This window comes from Salvelinus alpinus, chromosome 9, assembly GCF_045679555.1.
Source record: "Salvelinus alpinus chromosome 9, SLU_Salpinus.1, whole genome shotgun sequence".
NCBI classification, from domain to species: Eukaryota; Metazoa; Chordata; class Actinopteri; order Salmoniformes; family Salmonidae; genus Salvelinus; species Salvelinus alpinus.
Window position 1 is genome coordinate 64,339,692 of NC_092094.1, and position 24,344 is coordinate 64,364,035.

A 24,344-nucleotide genomic window follows, 5' to 3' on the forward strand; every position below is an offset into this window, starting at 1 on the left:
CTGCTACCGCACAGCAAGTGGTACCGGAGTGCCAAGTCGAGGTCCAAAGCGCTTCTAAACAGCTTCTACCCCCAAGCCATAATACTCCTGAACAGCTAATCAAAGGGCTACCCAGACCCCTCTTTTACGCTGCTGCTACTCTCAACTAACCGGTGCCCCCGCACATTGACTTTGTACCGGTACCCCCTGTATATAGCCTTGTTTGTTATTTTACTGCTGCTGTCTGATTATTTGTTATTTTAAATTTTTTACTTAACACTTTTTTATTTTCTTAACTTCTTAAAGCATTGTTGGTTAAGGGCTTGTAAGTAAGCACTTCCCTGGTTCACCAACTACTTCGCAGATAGAGTTCAGTGTAAAATCGGAGGGCCTGTTGTCCGGACCTCTGGCAGTTTCTATGGGGATTTCAGGTTTCAATTCTCTTGCCGACTCTTTTCTCTGTATATATCAATGATGTCGCTCTTGCTGCGGGTTTCCCCGATCCACCTCTACGCAGACGACACCATTCTGTGGCCCTTTGGTCACTGTGTTAACTAACCTCCAAACGAGCTTCAATGCCATACAACACTCCTTCTGTGGCCTCCAACTGCTCTTAAACGCTAGCAAAACCAAATGCATGCTTTTCAACCGTTCGCTGCCCGCACCCGGCCGCCCGACTAGCATCACTACTCTGGACGGTTCTGACCTAGAATACGTGGACAACTACAAATACCTAGGTGTCTGGCTAGACTGTAAACTCTCCTTCCAGACTCATATCAAACATCTCCAATCCAAAATCAAATCTAGAATCGGCTTTCTATTTCGCAAACAAAGCCTCCTTCACTCACGCCGCCAAACTTACCCTCGTAAAACTGTCATCTACAAAATAGCTTCCAATACTCTACTCAGAAAATTGGATGCAGTCTATCACAGTGCCATCCGTTTTGTTACCAAAGCGCCTTATACCACCCACCACTGCAACCTGTATGCTCTAGTCGGCTGGCCCTCGCTACATATTTGTCGCCAGACCCACTGGCTCCAGGTCATCTATAAGTCTATGCTAGGTAAAGCTCCGCCTTTTCTCAGCTCACTGGTCACGATAACAACACCCACCCATAGCACGTGCTCCAGCAGGTATATCTCACTGGTCATCCCCAAAGCCAACACCTCCTTTGGCCGCCTTTCCTTCCAGTTCTCTGCTGCCAGTGACTGGAACGAATTGCAAAAATTGCTGAAGCTGGAGACTTACATTTCCCTCACTAACTTTAAACATCAGCTATCTGATGGCTGCAGCTGTACATAGTCCATCTGTAAATAGCCCACCCAATCTACCTACCTCATCCCCATATTGTTTTTATTTACTTTGCTGCTCTTTTGCACACCAGTATCACTACTTACACACCATCATCTGCTCATCATCATCTGCTCATCTATCACTCCAGTGTTAATCTGCTAAATTGTAATTACTTTGTTACTATGGTCTATTTATTGCCTTAACTCCTCATGCCATTTGCACACACTGTATATAGACTTTATTTTTTTCTATTGTGTTATTGACTGTACGCTTCTTTATTCCATTTGTAACTCTGTGTTGTTGTTTCTGTCGCACTGCTTTGCTTTATCTTGGCCAGGTCGCAGTTGTAAATGAGAACGTGTTCTCAACTAGCTTACCTGGTTAAATAAAGGTGAAATAAAAAGTATATTTGACTAAAATACAGAAGAATACAGTATATACATATGAAATTAGTAAAACAGTATGTAAACATTATTAAAGTGACCCATGTTCTATTATTAAAGTGACAAGTGATTCCATGTCTATGTAAATAGGGCAGGAGCCTCTAAGGTGCAGGGTGGTAGCTGGCTAGTGACGGTGACTAAGTTCAGGGCAGGGTACTGGGTTGAAGCCGGCTAGTGTAGGCTATTTAACAGTCTGATGGCCTTGCGATAGAAGCTGTTTTTCAGTCTCTCGGTCCCAGCTTTGATGCACCTGTACTGACCTTGTCTTCTGGATGATAGCAGGGTGAACAGGCCGTGGCTTGGGTGGTTGATGTCCTTGATGATCTTTTTGGCCTTCCTGTGATATCAGGTGCTGTAGGTGTCCTGGAGGGCAGGCAGTGTGCCCCTGGTGATGCATTGGGCAGACCGCAACACCCTCTGGAGATCCCTTTCGATTGCGGGCGGTCTCAATCGTGCATCTGTTATAGTTTGAGGGTCTTAGGGACCAAGCCAAATTTCTTCAGCCTTCACCACACTGTTTGTGTAGGTGGACCATTTCAGATTGTCAGTGATGTATACGCCGAGGAACTTGAAGCTTTTCAGCTTCTCCACTGCGGTCCCATCAATGTGGAAGGGGGCGTGCGCCCTCTGCTGTCTCCTGAAGTCCACGATCAGCTCCTTAATTTTGTTGACGTTGAGAGGTTGTTTTCCTGGCACTACTCCGCCAGGGCACTCCCCTCCTCCCTGTAGGCTGTCTCGTCATCGTTGGTAATCAGGCTGTTGTGTCGTCTGCAAACTTGATGATTGAGTTCGAGGCGTGCGTGGCCACACAGTCATGGGTCAACAGGGAGTATAGGAGGGGCTGAGCATGCATTCTTGTGGGGCCCCTGTGTTGAGGATCAGCGCAGTGGAGGTGTTGTTTCCTACCTTCACCACCTGGGGGCAGCCCGTCAGGAAGTCCGGGACCCAGTTGCACAGGGCGGGGTTCAGTCCCAGGGCCCCGATCTTAATGATGAGCTTGGAGAGTACTATGGTGTTGAAGGCTGAGCAATAGTCAATGAACAGAATTCTTACATAGGTATTCCTCTTGTCCAGATGGGATAGGGCAGTGTGCAGTGCAATGGCGATTGCATCATCTGTGGATCTATTGGGGCGGTATGCAAAATGCAAGTCAGTATAGGGTGTTAGGTAAGGTGGAGGTGACATGATCCTTAACTAATCTCTCAAAGCACTTCATGATCACAGAAGTGAGTGCTACGGGGCGATAGTCATTTAGTTCAGTTACCTTTCTTGGGGACAGGAACAATGGTGGACATCTTGAAGCAAGAGGGGACAGCAGACTGGCATAGGGAGAGATTGAATATATCCGTAAACAATCCAGCCAGCTGGCCTGCGCATGCTCTGAGGACGTGGCTATGGATGCCGTCAGGGCCGGCAGCATTGCAAGGGTTAATGCACTTAAATGTCTTACTCAAGTCGGCCATGGAGCACGAGAGCCCACAGTCCTCGGGAGCGGGCCGCGTCGGTGGCACTGTGTTATCCTCAAACCTGGCGAAGAAGGTGTTTAGCTTGTCCGGGAGCAAGACGTCGGTGTCCGTGACGTGGCTGGTTTTCCCTTTGTAATCTGTGATTGTCTGAAGTCCCTGCCACATGCGTCTCGTGTCTGAGCCGTTGAATTGCGACTCCACTTTGTCTCTGTACTGACATTTTCCCTGTTTGATTGCCTTACGGAGGGCATAACTGCACTGTTTGTATTCAACCATATTCCCAGTCACCTTGCAGTGGTTCGCGCTTTCAGTTTCGCGCGAATGCTGCCATCTGTCCACGGTTTTAAAATGTATTAACTCAATAACTATTCAACCCCTTTGTAATGGCAAGCCTAAATAAGTTCAGCAGTAAATATTTGCTTAACAAGTCACATGAGTTGCGTGGACTCACTCTGTGTGCAATAATAGTGTTTAACATGATTTTTGAATGACTACCTCATCTCTGTACCCCTACACATACAATTATCTGTAAGGTCCTTCAGTCAAGCAGTGAATTTCAAACAAAGATTCAACCACAAACACCAAGGAGGTTTTCCAAAGTCTCCCAAAGAAGGGCACGTATTGGTAGATGCGTAGAAATAAATTACACTTTGAATGGTGTATCAATACACCCAGTCACTACAAATTTACAGGCGTCCTTCCTAACTCAGTTGCTGGAGAGGAAGGAAATCGCTCAGTGATTTCACCAAGAGGTCAATGGTCATTTTAATACAGTTAACAGAGTTTAATGGTTGTAATAGGAGAAAACTGAGGATGGCTCAACAACATTGTACTTACTCTACAATACTAACCTAACCGGCAGGTAGCGTAGTGGTTAGAGTGTTGGGCCAGTAACCGAAATGAATCGAATCCCCGAGCTGACAAGGTAAAGATCTGTTGTTCCGCTGGCGCTGAAGACGTGGATGTCGATTATGGCAGCCCCTTGCACCTCTCTGATTCAGAGGGGTTGGGTTAAATGTGAAAAACACATTTCAGTTGAATGCATTCACTAGGTATCCCCCTGTCACATAAATGACAGAGTGAAAAGGAAATACTGTGGGAAAGCAATTCACTTTTTGTCCTGAATACAAAGTCTTGTATTGGATTTGCCCCAAACATAACAAATTACTGAGTACCACGCTCCATATTTTCAAGCATAGTGGTTGCTGCATCATGTTATGGGTATGCTTGTAATCGTTAAGGACTGTGGAGTTTTTCAAGATAAAAAAATAAACCGATTGAAGCTAAGCACAGGCAAAATCATAGAGGAAAAACACTACACACTGGGAGCATGACAATAACCTAAAACCCAAGGCCAAATCTACACTGGTGCTGCTTACCAAGAAGACTGAATGTTCTTGAGTGGCCGAGTTACAGTTTTGACTTAAATATATTTGGAAATCAATGGAAAGACCTTAAAATGGTTGTCTAGCAAAGATCAACAACCAATTTGATGGAGCTTGAAGAATTTTGAAGAGAATAATGGATAAAATGTTGTACAATCCAGGTGTGGACAGCTCTTAGAGACTTACCTAGAAAGACTCACAGCTGTAATCACTGCGAAATGTGCTTCTACAAAGTATTGTCTCAGGGGTGTGAATACTTAGGTAAATGAGATATTTCTGTAGGAAATTTCAATATATTTGCAAACATTTCTAAAATGTTGTATTGTTGGAAGATGGGTGAGAAAAAATAAAATAATTTGATCCATTTTCAATTCAAACAACAAAATGTGGAAGAAGTCAAGGGGTATGAATACTGTACTGTATATGTGGCCTACTTGATTAGTTGTGGCTCAGGGAAACGATTGCTGGTTGCTGATGTCTGTCTGAAAGGTAACGCTCTAAATGTCACCAGTGGGAGAAGCATCAGATAGCAGACGAAAGCCATTTGAACTGCAAATATTGATTGAAAGATTGGCCTGAATTTGTAACTCATTACCTATAGGTGTATCTGCCCAAGAATGACAAATATAATCATTTGACACTTAACCTCTACAAACATGAACTCCAAAGTCAACTGTCGCGGGTGTTTTTATTTGTCTTCATAAAATGTGTGCACCTCAGTTAGTTTTGTCAGTGATTTTGTGCACATTATTCTCCTTGTAAATGTCACGCCCTAGTGATATTTCATGTTATGTTACCTAGGAATATGTCATTATCAACATCAAATAATGAACTAACATGTTGCAGTGAGTCAGAAAGTCTTATGTTGGCTCCTCATGCCGACAGAGCACCCTCTAACTAATTGTTATCTGTGGTAGGTGAAGATAGCAGCAGAGTTCTATTACTCCCTACCACAGCACACTTCCTGGACCCGGGTGTTGTCGGACTTTGTCCTTGATGGCAGCTTAAGTCCATACGCCAGGATCAAGCGGGAATATGAGCTTGTCAAACAGGAGTGAGTAAGTGCCACAAAAACACCTCAACATCCAGTGCTACTGATTGTAATACTGAAACATTTGTTTCAGACAGGTCAAAGGAGCTCAACTCTGGTTTGAGAAGCACAAACCGAGTGATAGACTGTCCACCACTAAAATCCATGGGCACAAGAAAAAGTCAGAACCATTCAACTCTGATTGGCTGATGACTTGTTCAAATGGGTGACCAATAATTTTTGAATAAAGGGACAAGCAATAGCTAATCAACTGGCTCTACCAGTTAGATAGGAAGATAAAATAACAACTAAGACCCTAGCTATATACATTCAATACAAAGGATAACAAGCTATTTCAATCTATTGTATTTATGTTTATTCACCATGAGCGTGCAGTACAGTGCAGAGATGAAATGAGCATTGAAACTTACCTTGCAGTAAGAGGAGCTTTCTTCAGTGAAACTCTGTTTGCCGCTCCCCACAGAACATTTTTTTCATTCAAGAAGAGAAATATGAAATATTGCTAACAATGTTCAACAGAGGTTGAATTTAGCAATTTAATTCGATTTTTAAAAATTTAAGGTGAGATGATTCTGTGTGTGCATATACATGTGTAATGCCAGAACTATGTAACTGATATTTCTTTACGAGAACTAACTGTTTTCATAATAAAATCACATAACTTCTATATCAGTCAGGTTCTGTATTGCCTACACTGTAAGTACTAGTTGTACATTCAGGGCTCTATTCAATCAGATCCGCTTTAGCCCGACATTCGCATAGCGATTGCTTTGGCGGTGTTCGAGGTGGAACTGCGTTAGAGCTGTCAAATCCACAAGCGGCTCCGAGCATTATTCCTAAAGCAGACATTGCCATTGGCTACAGTTGCATTAAGATAAATTCCAGGCAGCCTTGTTTAGATGTTCGAACACTGGAATGTGAGACGTAATCTACACCTCGATTAGGTTTATAGAATTTCTCAATATTTCATTTAATTTTGCATCATTATTTCTATATAGCCTACACTTTCTCGTTCTGAACTTCTAGCATGAGTGTGGCTTTGTGACAATGATCAACAGCAGCTGCTTACCGATTTGTCAGCTCCAACGCAGTTCCACCTCCGACACTGCCAAAACATCAGCTATGCGTGTGTCGGCTCTCGCTGGTTAACGCTTGATTTGATTGAATCTAGGCCTCAGTGTCTTTTTCTATGTCATAACGATTTATAAATAAAACACACCACTCTATACTGTAGACAGGTCTATTGTTTTGTTTAAATTAATTTACTTTCAGTTTTGAAATTTTATTCAGAACTTAGTCAAAGTTAATATAATGTCACAACCGCTATTCAATCAAATATTTTCCTGAAATAAGCATTTTCCTATCATCACAAATAATTTTTGCACTGATGTATGTCATTATTTTCATTTTGCAAGAGCAACTGGCTCTATTTTCACATATCAAATTCAAGTTCAACTTTAAATAGCAAGGAGGACATTCACAAAAACAAACCACCATTGTAAACATACCACTTTTTTTTTAAACCCAATTAAAAAAATGAATAAAGATCAGATTCATGCATGGTTAAAACACAGGAACAAATTATATACACATACTGTATAGTTACTTTGGGTTTCGTAGGGATAGCCTATGGATAATTTGATCTATATTGGGAAAACTTAGATGGTGAATTTACAGTTTTGGATACTTTTTTTGTGTGAATGATCCCCAAATGAAAACCTTTAGCAACGGACAACAAAAACGAGTGTTTCTTATTGGACATGTCCAGGTAGTCCCTCCCTGGTTCAGTCAGTTGTCTTCTGTTTGGTGCCTAATGAACACTGCCCTGTTACTGGTGAATAGATAAAAAGCTTTTTAAAAACTGCTGAGGTCAGGTGACTAAAGCACAGTATGTGCCATATGTGCTCGTCAAACACCCAAGGATAAAGTAAATCATATAAAATATAAAAGGCTGATGTAAATGGTGTGCAAGTTTCCTCCAGGACCCGCCAATGTATAACACCAGTTTTGTCTGTCTCTATATATAATATTACAAATAATAAAATAATCAGTTTTTAAAAATAATAAAACAGTACAAACGTAGGAAACAAAAATATTTTCTTTTGTAAGACTTAGAACAGAGCAGAAAACTGCAAACTGAACCGAGTCTGTAAATGCACGGAGAGGAAAAAACGGAAAACGGTACAAGCGTCCGTCCATCCTTCCGTCCGTACATCCTTTGTTCATTTAACCATTATTCTATCTCGCTCATTCTCACTTTTTTTTCATCCCTCTGTTCTGCACAGCAGACTCAATGTTGGCTCAACCTTTCTGCAGCGTCACAGCAATGTTTCATAGCATCACAGAAACGCTGAGAGAACATTTCTTCCCGAGCACATCTTATCCTTCATACTTCCAGCACGTCCCACTGTCCAGATATTATGATGTATGGATTCGACCAATTTCTTGTCTAATGGCTGAAAGAGAACACAAAATTTAGAAAATCACGTGTGCGTGTGTTCTGTAGAGAATGGGTACTGGAGGACAGCATTATCACTGAACCTTCATCTATTTCAAAAGGAATGGGGTTTACTATGAAGAAGTAAATAGGTGAACTGTATGCCTAGCATCATCTTAGGACATAATTAATTAGGCAACCTTTGTTCGCCGTAATGGAAAAACTGAAATGGACTACAGAAAGTGTATAGAACATGAACAGGAAGGACCTTAGTCAGTTTGCAGGTAAATCGCTCACTGATGTTGGCAAGCCTGTTCAATAACAACAACATGCATAAACACTCTGTATCACCTACCATTAATGATCTCATCTTTCACCTTCTGCAATTCACGTACAACTTCCTCCAAGATTTCCTGTGGGGATAAAAAAAAATACAGTTGACATTTTCTGCTACTTTCACAATACTTTTATTCCATTAACGATTGAAGAATGCCATACTGATCCATCCAGTATGTATTACAGTTTTGAAATGAGATTTCTACCTGCTTCATCCTGTCAAAGTCTATGTCTCCTTCACTAGTGCTGCCCACTGGTCGCACCCTGCAAAACAACAACAACCACAGGAATGATTGGAAATGATCGATAAATATTTCATAGTAAATTAAAACCTATACAGTACATTAAAGCAGACATTTTCCACAGCTAATGACAAGTGACAAGCAACATTCATCCTTGATTATTAGATGATTATTAGATGAAGGTACAGTATCTTATATTGATATTGTAACGGTTGATTTCCCCCTCTTCATCTGAAGAGGAGGTGTAGGGATCGGACCAAAACGCAGCGAGGTATGAAGACATGAATGCTTTATTAAAGCCAGACGAACACGTAACACACTTGAGAAATTACAAAACAAAAAAACGACGTAGACCGACCTGAACATAAGAACTTACATAACACGAAGAACGCACGAACAGGTACAGACTAGAACAAACGATACAGTCCCGTGTGGTACAAACACTAACACGGAAGACAATCACCCACAAACAAACGGTGTGAACAGCCTACCTTAATATGGTTCTCAATCAGAGGAAACGTCAAACACCTGCCCCTAATTGAGAACCATATCAGGCAACACATTGAACCCAACATAGAAACACATAACATAGACTACCCACCCAGCTCACGCCCTGACCATACTAAACACATACAAAAATAACGGAAAACAGGTCAGGAACGTGACAGAACCCCCCCCTCAAGGTGCGAACTCCGGGCGCACCACCTAACAATCTAGGGGAGGGTCTGGGTGGGCATCTGTCCGCGGTGGCGGCTCCGGCGCAGGACGAGGACACCACTCCACCATTGTCTTTGTCCCCCTCCTTTGAGTGGCGATCCTCGCCCCCGACCCTGGTCTAGGAACCTTAACACAGGTCCCCCCTAGATAGAGGAGATAACTCAGGACATAGAGGTAGCTCAGGACAGAGAGGTAGCTCAGGACAGAGAGGTAGCTCAGGACAGAGAGGTAGCTCAGGACAGAGGGGCAACTCCGGACTGAAGAGCAGCTCCGGACAGAGAGGCAGCTCCGGACTGGAGGGCAGCTCCGGACTGGAGGGCAGCTCATGACTGGAGGGCAGCTCATGACTGGACGGCAGCTCATGACTGGAGGGCAGCTCATGACTGGAGGGCAGCTCATGACTGGAGGGCAGCTCATGACTGGAGGGCAGCTCCGGACTGGAGGGCAGCTCATGACTGGAGGGCAGCTCATGACTGGACGGCAGCTCATGACTGGAGGGCAGCTCATGACTGGAGGGCAGCTCATGACTGGAGGGCAGCTCATGACTGGAGGGCAGCTCATGACTGGAAGGCAGCTCATGACTGGAAGGCAGCTCATGACTGGAGGGCAGCTCATGACTGAAGGGCAGCTCATGACTGGAGGGCAGCTCATGACTGGCTGACGGCTCTGGCTGCTCATGGCTGGCTGACGGCTCTGGCTGCTCATGGCTGGCTGAAGGCTCTGGTTGCTCATGGCTGGCGGAAGGCTCTGGCTGCTCCTGTCTGGCGGAAGGCTCTAGCGGCTCCTGTCTGGCGGAAGGCTCTAGCGGGCTCCTGTCTGGCGGACGGCTCTAGCGGCTCCTGTCTGGCGGACGGCTCTAGCGGCTCCTGTCTGGCGGACGGCTCTAGCGGCTCCTGTCTGGCGGACGGCTCTGAAGGCTCAGGACAGACGGGCGGCTTTGAAGGCTCAGGACAGACGGGCGGCTTTGAAGGCTCAGGACAGACGGGCGGCTTTGAAGGCTCAGGACAGACGGGCGGCTTTGAAGGCTCAGGACAGACGGGCGGCTTTGAAGGCTCAGGACAGATGGGCGGCTTTGAAGGCTCAGTACAGACGGGCAGCGCAGGCGGCGCTTGGCAGACGGACAGCGCAGGCGGCGTTGGGCAGACGGCAGACTCTGGCCGGCTGAGGTGCACTGTAGGCCTGGTGCGTGGTGCTGGAACTGGAGGTACTGGGCTAAGGACACGCACCTTAAGGCTAGTGCAGGGAGCAACAACAGGACGCACAGGATTCTGGAGGCGCACAGGAGGCTTGGTGCGTAGTACCGGAACTGGAGGTACTGGGCTGGAGACACGCACCACAGGGCTAGTGCGTGGAGGAGGAACAGGGCTCTGGAGACGCACAGGAGGCTTGTTGCGTGGTGCCGGAACTGGTGGTACTGGGCTGGGGCGGGGAGGTGGCGCCGGATATACCGGACCATGCAGGCGTACTGGCTCCCTTGAGCACTGAGCCTGCCCAACCTTACCTGGTTGTATGCTCCCCGTAGCCCGACCAGTGCGGGGAGGTGGAATAACCCGCACTGGGCTGTGTAGGCGAACCGGGGACACCATGCGTAAGGCTGGTGCCATGTATGCCGGCCCGAGGAGACGCACTGGAGACCAGACGCGTTGAGCCGGCTTCATGGCACCTGGCTCAATACTCAATCTAGCCCTGCCAGTGCGGGGAGGTGGAATAACCCGCACCGGGCTATGCACACGTACAGGAGACACCGTGCGCTCTACCGCATAACACGGTGTCTGCCCGTACTCTCGCTCTCCACGGTAAGATCGGGAAGTTGGCGCAGGTCTCCTACCTGACTTCGCCACACTACCCTTTAGCCCCGCCCCCCCCCAAGAAATTTTTGGGCTTGACTAACAGGCTTCCTACCGCGTCGTCGTGCTGCCTCCATTCGCCGGTATCCCTCCTCACACTGCGCCAAAGAATCCCAGGCGGGCTCTGGCTTTCTCCCTGGGTCGATCGCCCACCTGTCGATCTCTTCCCACGTAGTGTAGTCCAGATTTTGCTCCTGCTTCCGTGCTGCCTCCTCATACCGCCGCCTCTCGGCTTTAGCTGCCTCCAGCTCTTCACGAGGGCGGCGATATTCTCCAGGTTGTGCCCATGGTCCTTTACCGTCCAGTATTTCCTCCCATGTCCAGGAATCCTGCGATCGCTGCTGCTGCTTTTTCCCCCGCCGCTTGGTCCTTGGTTGGTGGGTGATTCTGTAACGGTTGATTTCCCCCTCTTCATCTGAAGAGGAGGTGTAGGGATCGGACCAAAACGCAGCGAGGTATGAAGACATGAATGCTTTATTAAAGCCAGACGAACACGTAACACACTTGAGAAATTACAAAACAAGAAAACGACGTAGACCGACCTGAACATAAGAACTTACATAAACACGAAGAACGCACGAACAGGTACAGACTAGAACAAACGATACAGTCCCGTGTGGTACAAACACTAACACGGAAGACAATCACCCACAAACAAACGGTGTGAACAGCCTACCTTAAGATGGTTCTCAATCTCCCCTAATTGAGAACCATATCAGGCAACACATTGAACCCAACATAGAAACACATAACATAGACTACCCACCCAGCTCACGCCCTGACCATACTAAACACATACAAAAACAACGGAAAACAGGTCAGGAACGTGACAGATATAGCATGGTGGTGTTAGCAATGTAAGGCAGCAATCCCTTCACTGTTTATTAAGGCGATATATCCAAATTGGCGGGACATGTACAGTACCAGTCAAAAGTTTGGACACACCTACTCATTCAAGGGTTTTAATTTTCTACATTGTAGAAAAATAGTGAAGACATCAAAACTATGTAATAACACATATGGAATTATGTGGTAACCAAAAAAGTAGCCACCCTTTCAAAGTAGCCACCCTTTGCCTTGATGACAGCTTTGCACACTCTTGGCATTCTCTCAGCCAGCTTCATGAGGTAGTCACCTGGAATGCATTTCAATTAACTGGTGTGCCTTGTTAAAAGTTAAGTAGTGTAATTTCCTTCTTAATGCGTTTGAGCCAATCAGTTGTGTTGTGACAAGGTAGGGGTGCTATACAGAAGATAGCCCTATTTGGTAAAATACCAAGTCCTTATTATGGCAAGAACAGCTCAAATAAGCAAAAGAGAAACGACAGTCCATCATTACTTTAAGACATGAAGGTCAGTCAATCGGGAACATTTCAAGAACTTTAAAAGCAGTCGCAAAAACCATCATGCGCTATGATGAAACTGGCTCTCATGAGGACCGCCACAGGAAAGGAAGACCCAGAGTTACCTCTGCTGCAGAGGATAAGTTCATTAGAGTTACCAGCCTCAGCAATTGCAGCCCAAAAAAATGCTTCATAGAGTTCAAGTAACAGACACATCTCAACATCAACTGTTCAGAGGAGACTGCGTGAATCAGGCCTTCTTGGTCGAATTGATGCAAAGAAACCACTACTAAAAGAGACCTATAAGAAGGAGACTTGCTTGGGCCAAGAAACACGAGCAATGGACATTAGACTGGTGGAAATCAGTCCTTTGGTCTGATGAGTCCAAATTTGAGATTTTTGGTTCCACCCGCCGTGTCTTTGTGAGACGCTGAGTAGGTGAACAGATGATGTCCGCATGTGTGGTTCCCACCGTGAAGCATGGAGGGAGGTGTGACGGTGCTTTGCTGGTGACACTGTCAGTGATTTATTTAGAATTCAAAGCACACTGAACCAGCATGGCTACCATAGCATTCTGCAGCCATACGCCATCCCATCTGGTTTGCGCTTAGTGGGACTATAATTTAGTGGGACTATAATACAACTTTTGACTAGCACTGTATATTATCATCACAAGCTTCCTCAATGCATTAAGCAAACACTCCCATGGTTCTTGTTTCCCATTGAAAATACTGAGAATATATTTCCGTGTCTAAGGTTTACCGAGAATGGTGCGACAAACAAAAAAATCCAGTCAGTGGCAGTCCTGTGGGTGAAAACAGCTTGTTGATGGGAGGTCGAAGGAGAAAGGCAAGAATCGTGCAAGCTAATAGGCGGGCCACAAATGGCAAATAACGGCACAGTGCAACAGTGGTGTGCAGAACAGCATCTCGGAACGCACAACTCGTCGGTCCTTGTCATGGTGGGGCTATTGCAGCAGACGACCACACCGGGTTCCACTCCTTTCAGCTAAAAATAAGAAGCTGCTGCTCCAGTGGGCATGCAGTCATCAACACTTGACAATTGAGGAGTGGAAAAACATAGCCTGGTACGACGAATCCTGGTTCCTGTTGCATCATGCTGATGGATTTCGCATAAGAAGCATGAGTCCATGGCCCCATCCTGCCTGGTGTCAACGGTACAGGCTGGTGGCGGTGGTGTAATGGCCTGGGGAATATTTTCCTGGCAAACATAAGGTCCCTTGATACCAATTGAGCAACGTTTCCATGTCCCAAATAATTCAGGCTGTTCTGGAGGCAAAGGGGGGTCTGACCCAGTACTAGTGGGTGTACCAAATAAACTGGCTACTAAGTGCATATTTCCTCATCTAAGAGAACATAATGCTATGTAATATGAACCTCTCAATAAATCCCCATATTTACCTAAAGTTATAGCCTGGTACCAGATCTGTTTTACTGTCCAACAACTGCCATAGGAGTTGGCTATACAGATATCACAGATCCAGAACCAGGCTAAACAGTTACTATGCCTCAGATGAGCAAATCCACACTTATCAGTAAAATCCCACATATAAAAAATAATAATTATACATTTAATTCGTATTCGTATTCCTTTTCATTACAGTGTAATCTACAACACTAAATAGGCAAAATAATAAAGTAACAATATAACATCAAATACCATATGCAGTGCCTAGAGAAAGTCTATACAAGTCTTCACATTTTTCTGCCTTAAAATTAAATCTAAAAAGGGATTCAATATAATTGTTCCCCCTTACAGATCTACACAACCTACTCCACATTTTCAAAGTAAAAGAAAGTTATAGAACAACAAATTTATGAACAAATTAAAAATATAAGATGTCTTGATTGCATATGTCTTCACACTCCAGAGTTAATACTTGGTGGAAACATCTCTGGCAGCCATTGCAGCTGTGAATCATTTTCAATAAGATTCTACCAACTTTGCACAACTCAAAATACACTTAGTGTACAAAGTATTATGAAAACCTGCTCTTTCCATGACATACAGTACAATGGCCAGGTGAATCCAGGTGAAAGCTATGATCCCTTATTGATGTCACTTGTTATATCCACTTTAATCAGTGTAGATGAAGGGGAGGAGAGCGGTTAAAGAAGGATTTTTAAGCCTTGAGACAATTGAGACATGGATTGTGTATGTGTGTCATTAAGAGGGTGAATGGGCTAGAAAAAAGATTTGAACCGTGTATGGTAGTAGGTGCCAGGCGCACTGGTTTGTGTCAAGAACTGCAATGCTGCTGAGTTTTTCACGCTCAACAGTTTCCCATGTGTATTGTCATGACGTGGCCCTTTCTGGGTATAGATCGTGGCTTCCCCCTCTCTCACTATCTCCTACACCCAGGTTCTGTTATCTCAGGTCGTAAATTCCTGGCAGACTCTCTCCCCCTGGCCATGCAGTATGGAGAGAGAGTTTCACAGTAGAACAAAGGAACTCCCGCCAAATTCTACATTCCAGAATTTGAGAATTGAACAATATCCATATTTTGGAGAATGTGTAAACGGTCGGTGGAGAAGCCAGCTACGACCCGGTCCGTTTTGTTTCATGTTTGTGACCTCATGAAAGATAATACAGCCACATTACCCTAACTCTGTTTATACAGGTTCCTCAGTTATGAGGCTTGCATCTAATTATTGTATATAATGAATGAGTAAAGATTAAACTATTTGTGAAATTATGTAATGTGATGTTAAACCTTTAATGTGAGATAATTGTATTCCCTTTAAAGTTTAACTAAGTCATTGGCCCGCCCCTGTGAGCACAGACATGATCTGGCATCATGGAACCGCCTTTCCTATTGTTACGAATAAAAGCTCCTCCTAAGAAAATCCTCTTCAGACTGAGAAAATCCACAGCGTGAGCTGTGACCACGCATACCTCGGTGTAAGCTGAGGTGGCACAGGTTTGAGTACCAAAGCAAAAAAATTATACCACGTGGAGCATTGGCTGGAAATGGTTCAACTCTGAGACTATCGATCCCTACAGAATAAGAGCAATTCTTAGATACTAATTAATAGTCTGCAGCTAGAAATGATGTAAACCTGGGATGAGAATAGCGACAATCGCCGAAACATGTATCTATGAGAACATTTCTGAATGGTACTCTGAAGTATCCATTCTAACAACAAAAGACTTTGATCTTCAGGGAAACAGAAGAGAGAGAGAGACTCGGATGAACTGACTCTCCAGCAGACGATTCCAATAGAGAAGATCACAACGACACATGGGCGTAAATATATATTTATAGCAATTATTCCCAAAATGAGTGAGCATTCATGTGCAAAGGATTAGCATTTCAATTAATATAATTATCAACTGTGTCAACTTTTGTCTTTCCCGCTCTTTCTCAGTCCACACCCACTTCTCTTTATCCACCAAGCCACTTTGTCCACCAAGTTCCCCGGGAGCCGAAGACATGGATGTCGATTATGGCAGCCCCCAGGCACCTCTCTGATTCAGAGGGGTTGGGTTAAATGCAGAAGACACATTTCAGTTGTACAAACTACTAGGTATCCCCCATTATTGTTTGCCACATTTCAATAATACATTATTCGATTTTTCCATTGTGTTAATAATGGGCGGATTGATTGATTTCCACGTTTTTTATTTAAAAAAATTCAAGATGAGAAGACAATTGTCCTAACTACACCCCCATATGCCATGTCTTGAAATATGCAGACGGACAGAATTAAAAGTAAGTTTACATTGTAATACTTTGGACAGCCAACTTTCTAGCTCCGTTCATAACTTTTAGACTTTCCCAGAAAGCATGGATTATTGAATCATTGTTCATTTTACCCTTAAGACATGACTCTGCCGTTGTGCTGTAGAATTTGTGAATTTTGTCACTTGTATAAAAAATTATATACATTAGTTTATACGGGATTTAGCATACATTTTTGTTAACTGTAATTTCGTTAGATATGCTCCAACATTCACTCCGTCTTGTGCCAACATCAGTTCTTTTTAAGGCTTGGTTACAATAGTTCATATTTTTTGTCAGTTGGATATGCTTTGCTGTCTGCATGGTATTCTATATCTTACCTATCATATGAACATCATTTTCTGACTCAAAAAATATTTTCTCAAGGTTGCTCTGATGTCAAAAAGATTTCAAAACAAAATGTTGTTATATGTAACTTTTAAGTTGGTACTGTATTCGAAAATATCTACATTGGTTAGTCCAAAATTGCTTTTTAATTCTGTCATGGAAATACATTTATTCCTGTTACCATGTCATTTCCGGTTTATATGCCTTTAGTTTTCCATGTGGACCAATGTATCAGTGAATTCTGAAAAGCTACCCAATGATTGTTCCATAGGGTTGTTTTTAAGGAGTGATATTGGTTCTTGTAGAAATAAATGTTATTTTCTTTCAAATTGTTACAGTGTTCTTAACTATGAAGTTGCTAATGTTCTTAGCTTTATCCTTTGAAAATAGACTCGTAAAAAAATTATGAGGATGAGCATGCGCATCTTCAATATTTACCCATTGTTCCTCTTTAGTGCATTTAACTAGTGAATTGATACAATTCCATGTCTGGAAAGTTAAAACCACCCTCAGACTTTTTTGCCTATATAAAAGTCTTATGACAGAGTATACTTTAAAAAAAAATATCTTCGGTTGGGTAATTGGTATTACCGAAAATAGATACAGAAACTTTAGGAGCCATGCTCTGCTGAAGAGGTTTATTCTACATGTAAGATTTATGGGAAGATCATTCCATTTGATTAGATCTGCTTTGATATTATTCAGTAATGGAATAAAGTTCTTTATATATTTGTTGTTACTTATTAAGCATCCTAAGTATTTGTTGTGTTCCACTTAAAAGGATTGCTGTAGCTCATGAGTTATTTTTTATTTTTCCTATTGCCATTATTTAGTTTTTTCCCACATTAATTTTATAACCTGAGATTTTAGAGTATTCTGAAAATATTTTTAGCAAAGGGGGCATTGAGTTTTCAATATAGGTAAGGTATATCTGGAGATCGTCTGCAAATAAATGTAGTTTATATTTATGTTTACCAATACTGATACCTGTTACGTTTGGGACCTGTCTAATTCTTTCTGCAAGCGGTTCAATTGCCAGTGCAAACAGGAGGGGGAAAGGAGACATCCCTGTCTTGTGCCCCTTTCTAAAGCAATTTCATCAGATAATGTATTATTTGTGTATATTTTTGCTTTAGGACATTTCTATAATGTTATTATTGCATTTAATATTTGAGCTTGAACGTTGAAAGCTTCCAAAGATTGAATAGAAAAGGCCATTCAAGACGATCGAAAGCCTTTTCAGCATCAACAGCCATTATTGATACATCTATATCTTGTTTTTGTTGCACATTGTTTTAAAACTGGAACACTTCCTTGTATTTGTTTATAAGTGTCTATTTTTAATAATGTGTTTGATTGATATGTATCAAGTCTAGTAAGACTTTCGCCATTTTATTGTTTATAAGTTTTGTTATTATTTTATTTTCACAATTTATTAAACTTATGGGTCTAAGATTTTCCTGGTTTTATTTAACTAAAATAACTGTTTGATACATGAAACTAGGAAGTCCTGAATTGAGTGACGTGTGTTGTCATTTGTGTAAATAGGGGCGTTACTTTGTCCCAAAATGTTGAATAGAATTCTATGGGAAAGCCATCCATTCCTGTTGTTTTTCTCCACGTGAATGTTTTAACAGTAGCTAATATTTATTTTGGGGTGATCTCTGTTTTGTAATTATTTTTGTCTGCTGATAATTGCTTCAGGGTTGATGAGAGTCTAAGGCTATAGGATCTGTCCAACTGTAGCTTAATTCAGATTTATATCAACTTTCATAGAAGCTTTTAAAATTGTCATTAACTTCTCTTGGGTTGGGGGCAGCATTCAGAATTTTGGATGAAAAGCATCCCCAAATTAAACTGCCAGCTACTCATCCCCAGAAGATAAGATATGCATATTATTAGTAGATTTGGATAGAAAACACTCGGAAGTTTCTAAAACTGTTTGAATCATGTCTGTGAGTATAGCAGAACTTATTTAGCAGGCGAAACCCCGAGGACAAACCATTCAGATTTTTTTTGGGTTGAGGTCACTCTCTTTTCAATGAGTTTTCATTGGGAAACCAGATTTCTAAGGGACCTTGCAGTTCCTACCGCTTCCACTGGATGTCAACAGTCTTTAGAAATTGGTTGAGGATATTCCTTTGTGTAATGAAGAAGTACGGCCATCTTGAAGGAGGGTCACTCGAAGTGTCCTGTTTGTTAGAAGCGCGTGACCAGAAAGCTATCTACAGTTGGTTTTAATCCTGTATTGAACACAGATCATCCCGTCTTCAATTTTATCGATTATTTACGTAAAAAAATACCTAAAGGTGTATTACAAAAGTAGTTTGAAATTTTTTGGCAAAGTTTACAGGTAACCTTTGAGATATTTTGTAGTCACGTTTCACAATTTGGAACCGGTGTTATTCTGGATCAAACGCGCCAAATAAATTGACATTTTGGATAGATATCGACGGAATTAATCGAACAAAAGGACCATTTGTGATGTTTATGGGACATATTGGAGTGCCAACAACAGAAGCTCGTCAAAGGTAAGGCATGAATTATATTTTTATTTCTGCGTTTTGTGTCGCGCCTGCAGGGTCGAAATATGCTTCTCTCTCTTTGTTTACAATGGTGCTATACTCAGATAATAGCATCGTTTGCTTTCACCGAAAAGCCTATTTGAATTCTTGTTGGCTGGATTCACAACCAGTGTAGCTTTAATTTGGTATCTTTCATGTGTGATTTAATGAAAGTTAGATTTTTATAGTAATTTTTATAGTAATTAATTTGAATTTGGCGCTCTGCATTTTCTCTGGCTTTTTGCCAAGTGAGACAGTAGCGTCCCGCCTAAACTCAGATTTTTGGATATAAATATGAACTTTACCGAACAAAACATACATGTATTGTGTAACATGAAGTCCTATGAGTGTCATCTGATGAAGATCATCAAAGGTTAGTGATTAATTTTATCTCTATTTCAGATTTTTGTTTCTCCTCTCTTTGAATGGAAAAATGGCTGTCTTTTTCCATGACTTGGCTCTCACCTAACAATCGTTTGGTGTGCTTTCGTCGTGAAACCTTTTTGAAATCGGACACTTTGGCTGGATTTACAACAAGTGTATCTTTAAAATGGTGTAAAATACTTGTATGTTTGAGGAATTGAAATTATGGGATTTCTGTTGTTTTGAATTTGGTGCCCTGCAGTTTCACTGGCTGTTGACGAGGTGGGACGCTACCGTCCCACATACCCTAGTGAGGTTAATCACATTGTTGTTTCTAATTACCGCATTTGTATCTTTATCTTTTAAAATTATAACTGGTTCAGCATGTATTCGTTTAGTGAGAGCTGCGAGATACAGTATTTACCAGGTTTATTTGCCATTAAGTAGTATACTTTATTTGATTTTAACCTGTCATTGTTGGCTGTCTTCAAAAGTAAAAGATCATATTCCTGCTTAAGTTCAGAAATGTTATTTTCTTCTTTACCTTGAAAATATTTTTTATAGGCTTTTTCTAAGATAGTGTGATGGGAAATGTTTGTGCATTTCTAATAACCAATTTCTGTGTTAATGCAAGTGACTGATTGAACGAATCCTCACTATCAGTATCTGCAATTTGGCAGCATGCCCAGAACCTTGTTTTGAGAACGAAAGGATATCTCAGTTTCAAGGTCTCAGCTTGGAGAGATGAAGCCTTGTGAGGTATTGGTATGTCACATGCATGAACCAAATGTTAATGAATCATTAATTATGAATAATTAATAAGCGGAATCATGCACATAACTTGTCTGTGTAAGCAGTATATAAGAGAACTAACGGGACTGCCCTGCTCCTGCCAAATGTGTGCTATGGTGCATCAAGTTTGTTGGAACCTCTCCAGTTAACTGACAATAAAGAATAATTCATTTAAGCTTGACTTTGAGTGTCCCTGTGTAGAATTTCACAACAATAGTGATGTATTTTTATTTAATTTCTAAATCAGATTTAACTTTTGCCAAGTATGAGATGATCATTCCCCTAATGTATGCCTTATAGTCATTCCAAATTATATCAGGGGTCATTTTTTCTCTGTCCTCTATGTCTACAGTATATTTGTAATAGTAAAGGTTTACATTTTTTCGTTTACGTATTTAATACATTTCGGGTTCATAAGATGCGCTCTGTTCATGCTCCAAATTACGTCGCTAAATGTATTTTCTATTGGTGTGATTAAGCATGATACCGGAGAATGATCTAATATCACCATAACATGATGTTTTTAATCCAGTAAATTATTGAGTGCATTTTTGGAAATAAAGATGTAGTCATATCTTGAATAGCTTTTCTTACTTTGAGAAAAAAGGAATAGCCTTTTGTAGTTCGAAATAGTAATCTCCAGGTGTCCATGAAAATGTTCAGCTTCTATGGAGGCTCAATCTTATCCAATATACACTGCTCAAAAAAATAAAGGGAACACTTAAACAACACAATGTAACTCCAAGTCAATCACACTTCTGTGAAATCAAACTGTCCACTTAGGAAGCAACACTGATTGACAATAGATTTCACATGCTGTTGTGCAAATGGAATAGACAACAGGTGGAAATTATAGGCAATTAGCAAGACACCCCCAATAAAGGAGTGGTTCTGCAGGTGGTGACTACAGACCACTTCTCAGTTCCTATGCTTCCTGGCTGATGTTTTGGTCACTTTTGAATGCTGGCGGTGCTTTCACTCTAGTGGTAGCATGAGACGGAGTCTACAACCCACACAAGTGGCTCAGGTAGTGCAGCTCATCCAGGATGGCACATCAATGCGAGCTGTAGCAAGAAGGTTTGCTGTGTCTGTCAGCGTAGTGTCCAGAGCATGGAGGCGCTACCAGGAGACAGGCCAGTACATCAGGAGACGTGGAGGAGGCCGTAGGAGGGCAACAACCCAGCAGCAGGACCGCTACCCCCGCCTTTGTGCAAGGAGGAGCAGGAGGAGCACTGCCAGAGCCCTGCAAAATGACCTCCAGCAGGCCACAAATGTACATGTGTCTGCTCAAACAATCAGAAACAGACTCCATGAGGGTGGTATGAGGGCCCGACGTCCACAGGTGGGGGTTGTGCTTACAGCCCAACACCGTGCAGGACGTTTGGCATTTGCCAGAGAACACCAAGATTGGCAAATTCGCCACTGGCGCCCTGTGCTCTTCACAGATGAAAGCAGGTTCACACTGAGCACATGTGACAGATGTGAGAGTCTGGAGACGCCGTGGAGAACGTTCTGCTGCCTGCAACATCCTCCAGCATGACCGGTTTGGTGGTGGGTCAGTCATGGTGTGGGGTGGCATTTCTTTGGGGGGCCGCACAGCCCTCCATGGGCTCGCCAGAGGTAGCCTGACTGCCAATAGGTACCGAGATGAGATCCTCAGACCCCTTGTGAGACCATATGCTGGTGCGGTTGGCCCTGGGTTCCTCCTAATGCAAGACAATGCTAGACTTCATGTGGCTGGAGTGTGTCAGCAGTTCCTGCAAGAGGAAGGCATTGATGCTATGGACTGGCCCGCCCGTTCCCCAGACCTGAATCCAATTGAGCACATCTGGGACATCATGTCTCGCTCCATCCACCAATGCCACGTTGCACCACAGACTGTCCAGGAGTTGGCGGATGCTTTAGTCCAGGTCTGGGAAGAGATCCCTCAGGAGACCATCCGCCACCTCATCAGGAGCATGCCCAGGCGTTGTGGGGAGGTCATACAGGCACGTGGAGGCCACACACACTACTGAGCCTCCTTTTGACTTGTTTTAAGGACATTACATCAAAGTTGGATCAGCCTGTAGTGTGGTTTTCCACTTCAATTTTGAGTGTGACTCCAAATCCAGACCTCCATGGGTTGATAAATTTGATTTCCATTGATAATTTTTGTGTGATTTTGTTGTCAGCACATTCAACTATGTAAAGAAAAAAGTATTTAATAAGAATATTTCATTCATTCAGATCTAGGATGTGTTATTTTAGTGTTCCCTTTATTTTTTTGAGCAGTGTATGATTTAGGTCACCTGCTAAAATAACAGTTCCGGTCTGGATTTGATCTAATAGCTTGAATTCTATCTAAAAACACCATATTTGCCGCTGGTGGGACAGACAATGAAATCAAGGTGTATTTTTAACCATGTAAAGTACAATTCAACATTAGAAAACATTCTTGGTCCATGTGCTGGGATATAAGGGAAAACAATGTATTCTTATATATCAGGATTCCTACACCTCTGCTGTTACTACAGTAGGTGGCAGCATAGCCTTCTCCAACTCAGCTCCTCTTTAAATATTCCTTTTCTCCTTTTTTAAAATGTAACCCTTGCAAGAATGTGGGCTGAGAAGACATACTTTTTTTTTTTTAACCAAGCAAAGTAGGTCTTTGTACTTGAGACGCTATGCCTTTTTTATGGCTCTCACCCACAAACACAAACATCAATAGAACAATTATTGAAAATGATTGACTTACAGTGCCTTCGGAAATTATTCAGACCCCTGATTTTTTACACTTTGTTACATTACAGCCTTATTCTAAAATGTATTAAATTGTTTTTTTCCCTCATCAATCTACACACAATACACCATAATGAAAAAGTGAAGAGGCGACTCCGGGATGCTGGCTTTCTAGGCAGAGTTGCAAAGAAAAATCCATATCTCAGACTGGCCAATAAAAATAAAAGATGGGCAAAAGAACACAGACACTGGACAGAGGAACTCTGCCTAGAAGGCTAGCATCCTGGAGTCGCCTCTTCACAGTTTATAATTGTTTTTTAAATTTGTATTATTATTATTATAAAAAAATTGCTACCCGTTTTTCCTCACCAATTTCATGGTATCCAATTGGTTACAGTCTTGTCTCATCGCTGCAACTCCTGTACGGACTCGGGAGAGGCGAAGGTAGAGAGCCGGGCATCCTCCGAAACACAACCCAACCAAGCCGCACTGCTTCTTGACACAATGCCCACTTAACCCGGAAGCCAGCCGCACCAATGTGTCAGAGGAAATACTGTACACCTGGCGACTGTGTCAGCGTGCAGTGCGCCCAGCCCGCCACAGGAGTCGCTGGTGCGCGATGGGACAAGGACATCCCTGCTGGCCAAACCCTCCCCTGATGCTGGGCCAATTGTGCGCCGCCCCATGGCTCTCCCGGCTGCGACAGAGCCTGGACTCTAACCCAAAATCTCTAGTGGCACAGCTAGCACTGCGACGCAGTCACTGTTGACGTTGAGACTGGTGTTTTGTGTAGAATGCTGAGGATTTTTTACATTTAATCTATGTGGAAAAAGTCAAGCTGTGGTGAATACTTTCCGAAGGCACTGTACATGCTATACTTCCATATTTTATATTGGTATGTTCAGTGTTTATGTATCTTATTGGCATCTGCTAATTCTATAGTTACTTCCTAGAGAAGAACAGTTACTTGTGGACAATAGAGTCTAGATTTTACTGGGGGGAGGGGGAAAGAATATTGTCTCAATTTAAGATAAGCTGGTTTTAGGCATCACTGTATGTAGCCTAGTATGCTTATCACTTTTTTTCACGCTTCTTACTCTCCTCGGGGCATAGATCAGCTTTAATATTGCAGATTGGATTTCTACAATTCTTTTAATATTTTTTCTTCTGTATTATTTTCCCCTAACCCTGCCTACCAACACTTCCCTAATTGGAGTAAACTGATAAACAACAATACTTAGGCTTCTTCTTACAGCTTATACATATTATATAATTATG

General features: G+C 42.6%; 1 protein-coding gene across 3 annotated transcripts in view; it reads right to left on the minus strand.

The window, feature by feature from the left end:
• Positions 1 to 5,956: 5,956 nt before the first annotated feature.
• LOC139530464 (ena/VASP-like protein) overlaps positions 5,957 to 24,344 on the minus strand; it is a 90,398-nt gene continuing 72,010 nt past the window's right edge. For all 3 annotated transcript variants that reach the window (XM_071326916.1, XM_071326915.1, XM_071326917.1), the window contains 3 exons: positions 8,598 to 8,655; positions 8,411 to 8,468; positions 5,957 to 8,074 (listed from right to left, as the gene is read on the minus strand). In XM_071326916.1, coding sequence (XP_071183017.1) covers positions 8,037 to 8,074; positions 8,411 to 8,468; positions 8,598 to 8,655 — 154 coding nt within the window. In that variant the 3' untranslated portion in view covers positions 5,957 to 8,036. The remainder of the gene's footprint in view (positions 8,075 to 8,410; positions 8,469 to 8,597; positions 8,656 to 24,344) is intronic.